Source organism: Pleurodeles waltl, chromosome 5 (assembly GCF_031143425.1).
Source record: "Pleurodeles waltl isolate 20211129_DDA chromosome 5, aPleWal1.hap1.20221129, whole genome shotgun sequence".
Classification (NCBI taxonomy): domain Eukaryota; kingdom Metazoa; phylum Chordata; class Amphibia; order Caudata; family Salamandridae; genus Pleurodeles; species Pleurodeles waltl.
In genome coordinates, this window is record NC_090444.1 from 1,202,596,002 (window position 1) to 1,202,612,035 (window position 16,034).

At 43.1% G+C, this 16,034-nt stretch overlaps 1 protein-coding gene across 2 annotated transcripts in view; it reads right to left on the reverse strand.

Moving 5' to 3' along the window:
* The window catches only part of CD164 (CD164 molecule), a 240,899-nt gene that overhangs the window by 42,212 nt on the left and 182,653 nt on the right, over positions 1 to 16,034 (reverse strand). For both annotated transcript variants that reach the window (XM_069235466.1, XM_069235465.1), the window contains exon 5: positions 11,327 to 11,392. In XM_069235466.1, the coding sequence (XP_069091567.1) occupies positions 11,327 to 11,392 (66 nt within the window). The remainder of the gene's footprint in view (positions 1 to 11,326; positions 11,393 to 16,034) is intronic.

Genomic DNA, 16,034 nt, shown 5'->3' on the forward strand with positions numbered 1-16,034 from the left:
GCCGGCACCAACAACTTGGATACTGGAGATACTGCACCAGCTCAGGCTCTACTGGAGTGAACCGACGTCAGCTGAGACCGCTCAGATGTCTTTGCGGGTGCCACTAGTGCTGATGATTCCTACAGGGTGTCAGTCGACGAAGGAGTCCTCTTCTTCGGTGCCGTGAAGGCCAGGGTAACAGCCATCGGTAAGAAGGGCAAGAACGGAGCATGTTGGTATGGCGCTGGGAATCCTCCCAAGGAGAAGGACATTGGAACCCTGGGACTAGCTGGCACACCCGAGGGAGCCATGGCCCTGCTGAAGATGCCATACATCACATTCAGAGAATGGGTTGGATACACACCAAGAGCTGAAAAGGATTACAATTCTCACTCTTGCTGTTGAGGCTGAGAAAGGTCTGACATCTGCATGATCACTTCTGGCTCCGGATACCAGGGGGTCACTGGCGAGAACTGCTGTACTGGATTCACTGGCAACGGCCGAGTCTCCACCAACGGCGGCACCAGGGGACCTTCAGGTGACTTCAGAGAAGGCGACTGTGGCTGCGGAGTAGCATCTCTGGAGGACAGGTGCCATCTCCTCTTATGTTCTTTCCTGGACGACTTCGATGAGCTTCAAGATGGTGACTCCTAATGAGGCCGGGACCTACAACTCCTTTTTTCTCTTTTCTTCGCTTTCCACAAGAAAAGCTTCACCTCTCTCCTTTAAGGCTTTGAGATTTATGCTCTGACACGATGAACACTTCCCGACGTCATGGTCAGAGCTCAAGCACCGAAGATAGTCCACATGCGGGTCATTAACAGACATCTGACCTTCACATTCCCTACATGGCTAAAAGCCCAACTTATTTTTTTTTTTTTTTTTTTTTAGAGTAGACACTGCTAGCAGGTATCACCACAGAGAGAAGATGGAAAACCGTTATGCTTCGAAGGCTCGGAAAAAAAGGGAACTGATGTCAGCACGCCGGCGAGGACTTCTTATGGCTCCAATGACATCAGATGGAGTCATGTGCAGAGCTGTGCTATTGTGATGTCCTCATCGACGTGGAGATCCATGGAAAAAAGTTTCCGTTCAAGGGCTGGCGCAGGGGATATTCATAAGGTGAGGAATCCACAGGTAGATGTACCTATCAGAAGCCGCAGCTACTCGCTTTGCAAAAAACGTGTCAGCTTTGCATGGAAAATTTTTATGTATCCATGTTGCGTTTTGGTCAGTTTCCGGTTGCTGGCACTAGGTCTACCCACACAAATGAGGTACCATTGTCATCAGGAGGCATAGAAGAATGCTGGGTGGAAGGAAGTTTGTGGGTCTGTGCAGATTCCAGAACTTTCCATCACAGAATTGAGAGGAAAATGATTTTTTTTTGTCGAAGTTTAAGGTTTGCAAAGCATTCTGGGTAAAACCACCGGGTGAGACCCACACAAGCCACCCCACCCTGGATTCCCCTATGTGTCTAGTTTTCAATAATGTATAGGTTTGCTCGGTGTCCCTCTGTGCCAGGCGAGGTTGGGCCCAAAAAACAACTACCCACTTGGAAAAACACGGGTCAATTGTTTGTGTAAAAATGTGATGCATCCATGATGCGTTTTGAGCCATTTCCCATGGGAGGCACCAGGACTACCCACACAAGTGAGGTACCATTTTTAAGGGGAGGCTTACAGGAACACAAACTAGTAGAACAAATGTTATTAACAATTTTATTTTTCTGCATTTGCACCTTCCAAATGTTAGATAATGTGCAAATAAGATTTAATTTGGAGAAATACCCTCTAATTCATATGCTAGTATGGGTACCTACAAATTCAGAGATGTGCAAATAACCCCTACGTCTAAGCTCCATATCTTGAGCCAATTTCCGAAATACATTGGTCTCCTTGATACCTACTTTTTACTATTTGTCCTCCCATCTACCTGAAAGCTAACATCTCTGGTCTTCATGTCACTGCTTCAACTTGCTCACCTGCACACCAGCATTTAGAACCAGAAAAAAGTAGGAAGCCATCAAGCCAAAAAACAATGTGACTTGAAGGGCAATTGGGTGTTTAATCCTTTGAAACTTGACACTCCAGACAGGTAAAATAGTCTCTTTTCCAAAGGATACACTTTTGCTGAGACTGTGTAGAGGGATGGCCCAATATAGTGGTTGGAGTGCACTGGAATCCCAGTACACTTGGAGCGATTCACCATCAGGCCCGGCTGATGAGAGTGCTGTGTTGTAATGACCTGGGCTTCTTGAGGTTTATTTGATTCTACAAGCAGATTCCCATTCTTCAGAGATGTGCTACAACCACTGCCTTGCACTTGAAAACCAATTGTGGGGCTGACATCTGGCCAAAAGGCATTATTTTGTATTGGTAATGCAAATTCCCACCAAAAATCTTAAACATTTCTGGTGATTCTGAATGATGGAGCTATGAACGTAAGGCTGGTGGATATAACATATCAGCCTGTGCATAAATCCAGGCCTCCTGACGGAGCTGGGGATATAGCTGGGGAAGCAACACCATCCAAAACATATTTCTTTGTGTATCTTTTGGCCTGAGGTGTAGGATTGGGTTAGGTTTTACAGTTTTGGTCCTTTCTTTCCACTACAAAGGAAAGAGTTTATCCTGTAACCTTCTGGTTCCAGAGGGACTAGTTCCACTGTTTCTTTGATCAGGACGGTGCTGTCTTCCAAACAAAGCAACTTTAGACGATAGTGAGATGTCTTCTTTGAGGGAAAGGCTGGAGGGAAGGACTTGAACCTCTGAATTGTCCTTCAGCACATAATGCAACACCCATTTGCATTAGGGGGAGGAATGGGGGAAGAGGAGTCACTATATGAAGGGTTTTCCAGAGGCAGGTGTTTGTTGGCTTCCTTAGCCTTTCACTTTATTCAAAGATTGAAAGGACTTCTGATGCTCACTTTGCTGGTGGAACTGTTGAGACCACTGAGGTATTTGAACTCTGCTGCAGGTAAAGGCACTTGTAAGGTTTTTATGATTATCTCCTGTACTCCTTAAGCTTCTCTAGGACAACTACTTTAAGTGTCTCCAATTCAGCTTTCATGTGCTACGTTTTGTTGTCCGCATGAGCCAAAACAAACTTACTAGAACACAGTATGCTTAAAATCCTTTTTTGAGCCTGTTTTAAATCTCTCAATCAGAGCCAGTCAGATCAACAAAGGGCTAGGCCATGAAAGTAGCAAGTGCAGCAAAGTCAAGAGAATCAAAAAGCAGCACTAATCACTTAATTGAACCCCATTATATCCTGCTGAAGAGCCTCCCAGTGATACCTCTCTTACAGCCAGAAGAAATAAGTTACTTACCTGTAACTGTAGTTCTCCAGTATTGGACACACAGATTCACATGCTTGAATCCTTCCCAGTCGTCAAGATGGGTATCCCTGGTGTAATACAGAAGTTATGCCCAAGTGCATATAAAGATTAAGTGCATTAGGCCTTAAAATGTGAACCATACCACAGGTGTTTTGTAAAAGAAAAGGACCAAACTCTACTGCCAACCAATCAGATCACACCACCCTCTAGAACCCTCCTGTGAGTAACTGACTTCCCTCAGATTTTCCATGCATTAGTGCTGTAATATAGATACTACTGAGAGAATGAAGGTGAGCTCCCCAGGGGAGGTGGGTGGGTCGCATGTGAATCTATGAATGTGTCAAATACTGGAGAACTACAGTTACAGGTAAGTAACATATGTCTTACTCCAATATTGGAACTTTCATAGATTCACGCGCTTGAATCCGAATAGCAAGCAGTCAGTAACATTTTCTACGTTTTCAATATCAACATAGTATTATATATGTGAAAGAGCATGAAAAATTCTCCGAATTTTTTGCTTGCGGTCTACAGCCTGGAGAGCACAAAGTTATTACTTTCATAGAAAATGTGACATAAGACAAAACAAGCGGAAGGAGGGTAGAAATAATGGCTCACTTTCATTGGAATAGATTTCGAAGGACTGTCTGTCCAACCGCTGCATCTTGAAGCGAGACTGTATCCAGGAAATAGTGCCGCATGAAAGTATGTGCTGCCTTCCATGTAGCAGCATGACAGATGTCCTGTATTGATACACCTGCGAACAGTGCACAGGATGTGGATATTGCTCTGGTGAAATGTGCTTGTACACTCGTTTTCAACGGTCTACCAGCTTTCTGATGGCAAAAAATGATCATATTCCTAATCCATCGAGACAGTCTGTTTAGTTACAGGGTGTCCTCTTCTAGGGGTACTGAAAGCTACGAATAGCTGGTTAGTTTTTCTAAAGGACTTCGTTCTGTCCAAATAAAATGTGATGCATCTTTTGAGATTGAGTGAATGCAGGGTTCTCTCCACAGTAGTTTAGGAAGAGTGAGTTCAGTACTACTGGCTCATTAATATGAAAATCCGAAGGTACCTTAAGGATGAATTTAGGATTGGTGCACAAAATAAATTTTTTGAATTGTAAGAAAGGTTCCTATATCGTGAAAGCCTGGCTTTCGCTTACCCGACGTGCAGAAGTAAGGGCAAGGAGGAGAGCCACCTTCCATATGAGGTACTTGAATAGGTTCAAAGGGCTCCGTCATGAGCTGGCCGAGGATGATGTTAAGTTGCCATGTTTGAGGTGGGGCTTTCACCGGTGGAAACAATCTGAAGAGACCTTTCAAGAATTACTTTATTAACCTCTGCAAACATAAAGATGGTTTGCCTGGTATTCTCCTATACCGAGATATAGCTGCCAGATGGGCTCTGATGGAGGCATGGGCAAGCCCTGAGGGTGCTAGCTGTAAGAAGTATGGTAAGACTTTTTCCAGGGCAGAGGAGAGAGGGTGTATATTCATTGCTTCGCACCACAAACAAAATCGCTTCCACTTTAGGCGGTATCTTTTATTTGTGCTATCTACCAGTGCTTTAGTATGTCTTTGCAATCACTTGGTATGTCAAAGCAGCCAATAAGCTCAGAGACTTGGGATCCGGGTGTCTTACTTGTCCCTGGTTGATGGTGAGCAACTCCGGAATTGGTTTCATCCTGATGGGTGGACATGAAGACAGTAGAAGTAACTCCGTGTACCAAGGTTGACGTGGCCACGCTGGAGCTATTACAATTATCTGGCAGGGTTCCGACTTTATTTTCCTGATTGCTCACAAGGGTAGAGGAATTGGAGGAAAGGTGTACGCATAAATCCCTGACCATGCGATCGAAAATGCGTTCCCCAACAATCCTTGTTGGTGACGCCAACTTGTGTAATATTGGCATTTGCCATTCTGGGAGGTTGTGAAAAGATCCAGTTTCGGTTTTCCCCACTGGTAGAATATTCCATCCAGTGTCCGCTGGTCTAACTTCCACTCATGAGGAGATGTTGTCAACCGGCTCAACGAATTCCAATAGTATTTTGCAGGCCTGGGACATGCTCAACTGTTATGTGCACTGAGTGTTGAATACACCAACTCCAAATGGTCTGCGCTTCGAGACAGTAGGTGGGAATGCGTTCCTCCTTGTTTGTTGAGAGTGCATTGTGGTGGTATGGTCTGTCCTGATAAGCACTGTTGATCCTCGAATTCTAGGGAGGAAGGCTTGCAGAGCATAATCCACTGCTCTGAGCCCGAGAAGGTTGAGGTGAAAGAGATGATGAGAGGGGGGCCATTTGCTGCTCACTTGAAGGTCCTGTAGGCATGCACCCCATCAGGTCATTGGCACGTCCGTTGTTACAGTTAATGGAGGAATCTGTGATAAGAAGTGCAGACCTCGTGAAATTTTACCGGAAACTGTCCACCAATCGAGAGAAGCTATCATGAGCAGAGTGATGCGGCTCATGTCCTCGAAGGATCCTTGCGCTTGTTTCCATTGCCTGTCTAGTTCCTCTTGAATCGGACGCATGTGAAGTCGACAATGGGGAGTGAGGTTTATCAAGATGACACCATCCCCAGTAAGGATTGTATTGTTGAACTGAAATACTTTTTCTTTGAATTTGTTTTGCTAGGGAGATTAGCTTATTTTGCCTGTCCAGTGTTGGGTAGGCCTTGGTTTGTTGCGTGTCCAATATAGCCCCCAGGAAGGCTATCTGAGTCGAAGATTAGAGTACTGATTTTTCCCCAGTTGAGAGCAAGGCCCAAATCCTTGAAAAGACATAGGGTCACCTTGACGGACTTGCGCGCTGACTAGACGTCGGGAGCTTTCATTAGCCAGTCATCTAGATAAGGAAAAATCTGGTGTCTTTCTTTTCAGGTAGGCTGCGACTGGAGCCAAACATTTGGTGAAGATTTGCAGTGCCGATCTTAGCCCAAAGGGAAGGACCTTGAATTGAAAGTGTCTGCCGTCCAACAAAAATCTTAGGAACTTCTTGTGTATTGGGTGAATGGGAATATGGAAGTATGTGTATTGAAGGTCCAAGGAAGCAATATAGTCTGCTCTGTTCAGAACTTGTAGGACATCTTTTAGCGTGACCATCCGGAATGTTTGTTTTTTGAGGTATTTGTTTAGCTCTCGCAAGTCTAGGATTGGCCTCAATAAGTGAGATTTTTTCCAAATGAGGAAAAAGCGGGAGTAGAAACCTTTCCATCTCTGGGAATATGGTACAACTTCTATTGCTCCTTTGCTCAACATGGTCTACACTCCTAAGTTGAGCAGACAATTACGTCTTTGTCGAACTTGGGGTGGAGGCGTTATGGGGGAATCTGAAAGAACTCTAAGAGGTGTCCAAATTGAATTACATCTAGAACCCATTTGTCTTTGGTTATCTGACGCCAGCGCTGAATATGATGTTTTAATATTCTGCGTAAGATTGTATGGGAAGAGTACCAGCTGAAGGTAGTCATTGTCTACAGGTAGTTTTTTTTTAGCTTGTCTTCCAGGCTTGCCTTTGTGGTGGGGTCTGGTGTAAGCTGCTGGGGCGGTTGTCTCTGCTAATACTGGTGTCTAGAAGTGTGGAAAGTGGTGGAGTACGAAGGAAATCTATAGTGCCGATATCCCCCACGAAATGAAGGTTGTCCTCTGCCGCTGGCGCCACGAAAAGGTACTTTCCTATACTGCAGAGTGCCTAATGATCTGTCTATCTCAGTGTCTGACTTTATGGTCTGAAGCACGTCATCGACATGCTTCCCAAGCACCCGTCAGTCGTAGGGAAGATCTAAAATTTTTGTCTGAACTTCAGGACGAAAATGTGTGGCTTTGAGCCACCCGTGATGTCTTAAAACAGCCGACCCAGCAAGCAGCCTAAAGCCAATGGCTGCGATGTCAAGTGCGCAGTCGATTTCCGCCAAGGAACGTTGTCCCTCCATGAGCACATTCTTTGCCTCAGTTCTTCCAAACAGTGAGAAATGTTTGGAGCAGAGCGGTCATAACTGCCAAGGAGCGCTAGAGAATTGGCAGCCCGTACCACAATGGCAGACATTGAGGAAAAACGCTTTCCAATGTTATACAGGCGTCTCACCTTTTTAACTAGCGGTGTGGTTAATGGTGTAGACGGATTCCTGGAACGCCATTGCGCTGCCTGTGAGATGACAGAGTCCAGTTTGGCCGGTGAGGCAAGCAGGAGCATCATCTGTGGACTTATATTTTTTGTCTAACTTAGGCAGCACTGCAGGTACCGTTGCAGGGTTCTGCATTATCTTCAAACCCTGGCTCCAAACATGGTCAATTATTGGGATAGCTCTAACCGTTTTCCTGTGAGGTTCTTTGAAATCGTACAGGAAAGAATCCTGCTGAGTCGCAGGCATCGGTAGATCAAATCACGTGGCTGCTCTTTCTAGCAGGTTGTGAAAGCCACAGATATCCTCCAGAGGAGATTCCACAATAGGTGTCCCAGGAGAGGCAGGTGCTGGAATGATACATTCATCATTCAGTGTATGGATTTCTCCTTCCTCACCATCTTCATCCGAAGAGGATTGCCCCTGTGCGGGTACAGGTTGAGAAGCTTGAGGCCTAAGAGAAGTTATAACCTGCGGTTGTTGAAACTGCTGAGGGGTTGATGGTATAGCGGGAATCATCTGCTGATGCACCGATGTAGGCACTGGTGGAAAATGCTCCCTATAATCTGTTAACATTGCTTGCAAGTCCAACACTAAGCCGGGAGGGAGACCTACCAGCCCCTGTTGCAGTTTGTAATATTGCTGGTCATAGTAAGTCGTCATCATCATCCGAATACTCCTGACATTTGACCCCTAACTGAGAAGGACTGCTGGCCACCCCAGAAAGCCCATCCTCCTCAGAGTCGTCTTCATCCAAAAGGTGCGAAGGTAGTAGACTCGACACCTTACTAGGAGATGTAATTGAGGGGGTCAAATGATGCTTTGACCTTTATTTTTTTTTTATTTTTTTAACTTAACTGCTTCGTCGACGAGAACAGAGCTAAGGTAGATGGTCTCTGTCTCTTTGCTGTTATCTTGATCGTCGACAAGAGGTGAGTTGTCGTCGACAGTGTCAACAGTGATAGTCGACGAGAGTGCCGTCGACATAAGCACAGTCAAACGGTGGAAGCATCGGCGGTTGAAGCATCAATTAGGCCGTCGACGGTAAGGCCACCGACAAGTGTTCAGTCGATGGGAGGATCGTCGACTAGACAAGCAGCATCGACGAAGACTGTAGTGGCAGTGAGGAAATGGGGTGTGCCGTAGACGAGGATGACCACACTGTCAATGAGATTCAGATGTAGCTGCCGTTGACAGACATTGTGACGACTGTAGATGTTGTTGCTGAGGCATGGGCCTTTGATGGAGATACCCCTGAAGATGGTACAGTCGACGGTGCAGAGGCTGGCTTTTTGAAGGTATGCTTTATTCTGAGAGGCGGCGTTGGGGGCTCTGAGATGGTTCTCTTTCCAGATTTTATGTAATCTGAACCCTTTGATTTCCCCTTTTTTGATGGGCTACATATTTTTGAGGAAGCCTCGGATTACTTTTTTGCAGCTTTTTTAAGTGGTTTGTGAGTGGCTGACATTTCCTCAGCATGTCTCTTCACAGGTGTCTTGACGACAGACACAGAAGAGGAAGCACTGTCCTCATCAGAAACCGGATTGTCTCTGGATTTTAATTTTATTAGGCAAATGAGAAGACGACCCTCCCTTGTCCTTTAGGGTCTTAGTAGAAAATGTTCTACATACCTTGCAGTCTCTGGTTTTATGGTTATGGCAGTCCTTATGCTGGTCATCCACATGCAGCCTCTTCATGTAGGTAGCACAGGCTCTGAAAAGCCCTTTCTTAGGTGTCTTTGACAAGGTTATCAGTATGAAGGACCCAAATGTAAGAATTTCTGAAGAGACAAGATAATCCAAATTCCTCAGAACAGAATATCTGAGAGAAAAACCGAGCAAAGCTCAGAGGAGACTCCTAGGCACGACGTGCGTAGGAAAATCTGAGGGACATCAGCTCCTCACAGTAGGGTTCTAGAGGATGGTGTGATCGGATTGGTTGGCATTAGTGTTTGATCCCTTTTTACAAAACAACTGTGATATGTTTCTAATTTTAAGGCCTAATGCACTTAATCTTTATATGCACTTGAGCATAACTTCTGTATTACACCGGTGACTTCCATCTTGACGACAGGGAAGGATTTAAGCAGGTGAATCTATGAAAGTTCCAATACTGGAGTAATAAGGCAGTTGCACAAAACTCTTCTGCCTGAGCCCATTTTCTTTCATTCCTTTGAAGGAGGCACCATAGAGGGTGGTGCAGTGGCACAGCCTAATAGAATCAGATAGATGGTCTGCATGCAAGAAGATGGCCCTGTTTGGGAGCCCTATACTTTTGTAAGCATTCTGGAGTGGATTTAATTGAATTTAATCTGGAACGAGAAACAACTCTATTTCCATCCCAAAGAGACTTGGAGCCAAAGTCAGTAAAGGACGAGTTGAAAAATGATGGTGCAAAAAAAAAAAAAAAAATACTCAAGTCTTTCGTTGGACTATTGGCATTCGAATGTTGAGCTTATTTCCACCTCTCACCAAGACCTTATTAAAGGTGCTAATGTAATCAACGGTATTACTCTCTTCTGTGGAGAATTCAAAATGGTTGGAGTTTACTGACGAATGAAGAACCAGTTGGTGTAATAAGCTCTGGTGTCTTAATAGACTTTCAATAACCTGTTAATCTAGAACAGATCCGACAAGAGTAATATCACTGGAGAATCAACAGGAAGCTTAGTCACAGACAGCGGAGGTATAGTCAGTGGAGGTAACTCCAGAGGAGTAACTGTAGGCACTTTAAGACAAGTAGATTAAGGAGTAATTGGCTGCACAGAGGACACCACTGTTGCAGGAAGCAAAACTGGAGAGCTGCATGCTCAGATGTATGCAATGAGATTGAGAAAAAGGGCTAATGCTGGTGATACTTCCTGGATGGTAAGTCAGTCCCAGAATAATCAGAATCTGGCATATGTGGAATCCTTCTGTTCCTTAACCTATAGATGTGCTTAATAGAAAGATGGAAGAATTTGCTTCATGAGACACTCAATGTCTTCTTTTCTTCGATGTCAAGTAAGGCTTCGACATACAGTCTTGTTCTCAAAATCAACCTGTCCCCTCCCCTCCACGATATTGAGCCAGCCCTCGACAGCAAGCAGGCTGTGACAGACCCTACCTTGGACATTAAGCGGTCCAAGTTAGTGGTCTCTTGAAGGACTTTTCCCTGGATCGACCCCGCAGGTGATCCATGGGGATGGTGAAAAGTGTAACGGTGGAGAAGTCCCTATCCATGTCCTTCTGATCTTCCAGACACCTCTTAACATCTGCACCATCACTTCCTGAAGAATATGCAGCCTTATCTACTCTTTCTTTACAAGTTCTTCTTGACATCTGCTTAGAGAAGTCACAAGAATCTGGACGATGAGAAAAGGGTAAGCAGACAATACAGACGGCATGAGAGTGAGGTTTGGGCCTTTCGCCTCCTATATTTAGGATACTTCACACACAAAATTGCAGTTTGCAAAGTAAAAGATTTCCATTTTTCAGAATTAGAAAAAACATGTGCGGTCAAGCCTTATGCCTTTGAGTTTTGGAAAGGTTTCCATAAAGAAAATCAGTGCTCTGGGAACCAGACAGAAGTAGCTGTATAAAAGAACTTGGTCAAATATATCGAGGGATTGAAGGGATACTGAATGTCTGCCAGGTATTAAAGCAGAAGCAGGCCTCACAGGCTACATTATCCCCATTTTCTCAATCTCCTTAAAAAGAAGGTTTGCAAAAGTATTTTTTTGTTTTTTTTAAATAAAAGCATTCTACATTTGTTAAAATTGTTTAAGGACCTACACATGGGCGGAACCATTTAATGCTCATCACTAACAATTAAGATCCACTGGAGAACAACGCTTGTCCATGCTTACAAAAGCTTTAATGTCGAGAAATTAGAATGGGTTACCTGTTGTTGTTGTAGTATTAGTGGTAATCGTTGGTGCAGCAGAAGTTACATTTGTAGTCTGGTTTGCTGTGAACACAATCATTAATAGAAACATGAAAAACGCTTAAAATGCACACACATGACTATATATTAAGGAAAATGAGCCTTATTTACATTTTTAGGTTTGGTAATAACATGAATTCGATTGCACATTTATATTCATGTACAGCGAATCTCTTAGAAGGTGTGCAGAGAAAAATACAAAGTACACATCAGGAAGAAAAATTTGTAAGTGAAATGGGCACTTTCTAAACTTTTGTTACTCAAAGATAAAGGGATCAGTAGGGCTGTTGCCATGGTTTACCTTCAATGGTTAAGAGGAGGGTGCACACTGAGCAATCGGTTCCTAATTTGCATTTACATTTCATTATTAGATGCCCACGAATCACTGATTTTCCATTTGGTCCTATTTATAGTCACCCGAGAAATAGACGCACCGAAAAAAAAACACCTTAGAAACATTCAAGACTTGCAGTGTCAAATTCTTGTTTTAATATTACAGATGGTCATTATTGTTAAGACTATGTGCTAAGGCATTTTTGTTTCCATAATTAAGGTTGTATATTGTAAAGTAACTTATCCTAGAAGGTAAGCATTAAAGTCTGCACTGAAACAACCCTTATCTTAGCCCTATCTTCGTATTTAAAACTGATTTAGGAAATAATTCTCAACGTGAGAACAGGATCATTTTTCACGACCTCTTTCAAAAAGAAACTGCCACCACTACACAACTATTTTAACCTCACCCTGAAGACATCCCTGGAAACATTGTTATTGTAACAAATGACCTATTTGAAAGAGAAAAGAAAACAATCAGCCCTGCTAAAATAATTCATTCAGTTTTAAACGGTCAATTGCTGACTAAAATATTATAATGTGTGCGCAGTTTCGATATCTACCTGTCAGGATCCGGAGGAGCACAAGGCACTGATAAAGCATTGGTGTACATCAGAATCAGTATAGTAACGGCAACGGGGGCAACAGTAGCTATTCAATTCTAGTGCTTTCAGACGTATGTGCTATAAATCATTTGTTAGTTCTTTTACGGGAAATCAGAAAGTTCTGAAGTATCACAAGATATAATTTTAAAAAACAGAACAAGAAAAAAAAAAACTTATTTTGTGACTCAAGGTCATTGTTCATCCTCTTACACTCCTTCATACCCTCATTTAGTAGACTGCCGCAGAAAAACTTACAGCTAACGTGGCTTTCTTGTTTTGAGCCAAATCATTCACAACCAACTGGAAAATTTAGCTACTTAGGAGTGTATTTCTTTTTCTGATTTTACCAATCTTCTCTAAAAGAGGAATAAGTATAAACACTAACACAACCACATTAACACTAGCACAACCACACTTGGTCACCTCTTCACTTGGGGAGTCTACCGAAAGTGCACCAAACCAGCAAAATACACTAAATGATGCCAAACGATCCATGCATACTAAATTCGCCTGACACATGCAGCCCTTTTTGTTTTTTTGCTTGGAATTGGCTTCCTATTGTAGGTTTGGCAAATCCTTCCCTTACTCTCTTCTCTACCAACAACCACCCTTCAAAGAACTTGGGAAGATTCAAGCGAGAAGGCTGGTTTACTGTTTTGGAAATGCAGGTAAAGACTGATGAAGGGAGGTGTGCTGTAGGTACAATTATATCGCTTTTTCATCCAGTGTGAGAGCCAGGCCCGAAGAGTGGACTAAAACATGAATGGAAGGATCTGATCAGTGAAATCACTAAGCATTGTATCTTTTTGAAAAGTTGATAATACGAGTAACACTGAGTTGGATAACAAACATCTGTTATTCATCGTCAAAATACTCTTCTAGTGGGTGAATGTGCACATCACAAATACACATAGTATATTTTTTGCTCTTCTCTCAATTCCGATAGGGATCAAAGAAAAACAGAAATCATATTTGTGGAAAGCTTAGGTGGATTAATAATGGGCTAGATACCGCACAAGATTACCATGCAATGTTAAGCACAACTTAATGTAATTTCATATATTTTCAAAGGAGGTATAACCACATTTAGGTTGCGTAAGGAGACATTTGTGCACATGATATAGCGGTGTTCATTTATTGCAAAGTTCTGGGCTGGTGTTCATGGGTGAGTGAAAAGTTTAAGGTCTGGCCTCAAGACAGCTTCACTGTCTGTCAGACAGTTTTGATACATTTTTAAAAAAAGAATAAACTGATAGATAATGGGAATTCTGGCCATTCCATTTACACAATGGTGTGTTGGGAGTGTAATTCATAGGCATACTTTGGATCAGCCTTCATGCCAGACTACAGATCAGGGCAAATTGGCTGACCCGCTTCAAGGACTGCTTTGTTGGTTGTGCCAGTTTTCACTTCACTTCATTATTTGGTTTAAAAAGTCAACAATAAAAGAAACGGCCAAAGAATAAAAATTACAATCATAAAATTCATCATCACAATTATGCTTGAAAATCTTCCGGATCCACCCGGACGCCTGGGGATAATTGTAAGGTAAGTAATCTGCAGCTAGATGTTTCGATCAGATAAAACAGGATTCGATCCAAGGACTAGTAATTATTGGCATTTAATTTCTCACTGTGTATTTACGAAACTAGATTAGCATTCTTTGAGTTTGGCACATTACTAAAAAGTTAACCTTTAAAACATTCTTACAAGAACACCCAAATCATCAGGACTATCGAAGAATTCTGGCATACTCAGGCTACAGCCGAGTTTAATGTCAGATGCTAACCACAGGATCTTCATCGCCGTGTTCAGACTGATGCAACCTTTCAGTAACAGCCATGTAAAATAAATTTGACTTTTGGTCCAGCTGGACAATTATAAAAAAAAAAAAAAAAAGAAGGACGACAAAGCCTAATATAATCGTCAATGTAGTCTCACCCTAAATTCTGAATGGCATAAAAGGGCAGATGTGCTCTAAGGGACTTCAAGCAATCTTTTCAGAAACCTGTTATTCATTTTCTGAGTCATCATAGCCCTGCATTGCACAATAGTTATGAAAAAGGACCTCCAAATAAGAAAAAGCAAAGACTGGGCTAATCTTGGTTTGTTTTACGACATAGGACTTATATTTATTGTTTCAGGCCAAACATTAATATCCAGCTGTATTATGGTAAGATCAAGGTCCGCATAAAAAGTAAAAATGTATTCAAAAGTCTCTGCAGCCCAAGCAGGATCCCAGTCATAAGCACCACGTCATTTGCATAAAGAAAAGCAGGTGTAAGAGTGCCAACACAGGGTAAATCAATACTACAGTTAACTAAGAATTTTTCTACTCCACTGATGTACAGCATAAACAAAAAGGGAGCCAGGACACAAACCTGTCGTACTCCACTTCAGATGTGAAAAGGTTTTGTCATCTCACCACTTGGGCCCTATCTGGCACTAGCTGTCACCTTATGAGGCAGCTGTCTAAGAAAGTTTGTAATATTGGCCTCCACCAACAGATGTTTCAATGTCCCATAGTTTGCTACCGTTGACATTGTCAAAGGCAAAATTGAGGTCCATAAATTCTGTGTAATCACATCCCTCTTTCACAACTGTATATTTATTAACTAAAAGATAAAAACTGAGAAACTGCTCAACTGTTTCCTCGCCCGGTGCAAAAGATTTCAAGTCAGATGTTGTCTAATCATCCTTGGCCCACCTCTCCAAACGGTCTAACAGATTCCTGCTCATTATTTCTTTTGTTGTCCTTTTGAAGATCGGCACTATACTAGCATGGGACCAAGAGCGAGGTAAACCAGAACTGTTAAGAACCCTCAGAAGGTAATGAGGAGAGGTGTCCAAAGATCAATGTTTTCCCTGAATAAATCTAAAGGAACCCCCATCTAGGTCCGGAGCCTTTCCCGTATGGCATCTGCTTTGAGTATTGGCAGGCAATGACCTCAACAGTGGAGGGGCATCAAGCCGAGAGCCAAACCCAGTGGCAGGCAATGTAATAAATCACAATGCCTTTAAGCTCAAATTCCAAAGCTCTCAATCATGACTTGTTAACAGATTTTATAACACGCTGTAGCTGAGAGCTCCAGAGTTAAGGTTGAAAGCAATGTGAGTTTCTCACAGAACCTGTCAGTGGGCCAAAAAAATGAAAACAAATGAGAAATGTACTTACCCATGCTTTCTCGTCCTTTTCTTGAATGCAGGCATTGTGAATCCTGCTGGAGCATCAACCAACTCTCCTATACGTAACTGGACACAGCTCTCATGCTGCTGATAATGTTAAGCAGCACGAGAGCAGTGCCAGGATTGGCTGGAGTGGGCTGCATCGACACTCCAGCAGGTCAGCAGCAATGGCCATGCCCTGAAAAGCTGCTCAGCCTGGGAGCAGTGCAAAAAAAAAATGGTAATCCATTTTATTACCATTTTTATTTTTCTGCACTGGCAGAACGGCAGTGGGGTGGACGCTTCTCCTCCCTAATTGGGGGTGGGTGGGGCCGCTGGCTTTGAGAACATCATTGCAGTCTATTGCAAAGCTGCGGTTTGCTTCACTGTAGATAGGTGTGGCAGTTGGAATACCACCACTATAAACCTATGAAAAGTAAGTAAACCAGTTGTCAGAGGAGATAACATTCATTGAACCTCAGGTTAGAAGAATCCTAAAAACACAATGGGGGATGAATCACCTGCCAGAACGCTCTGCTATGGTTTCCTGAGCAGGCCTCTAC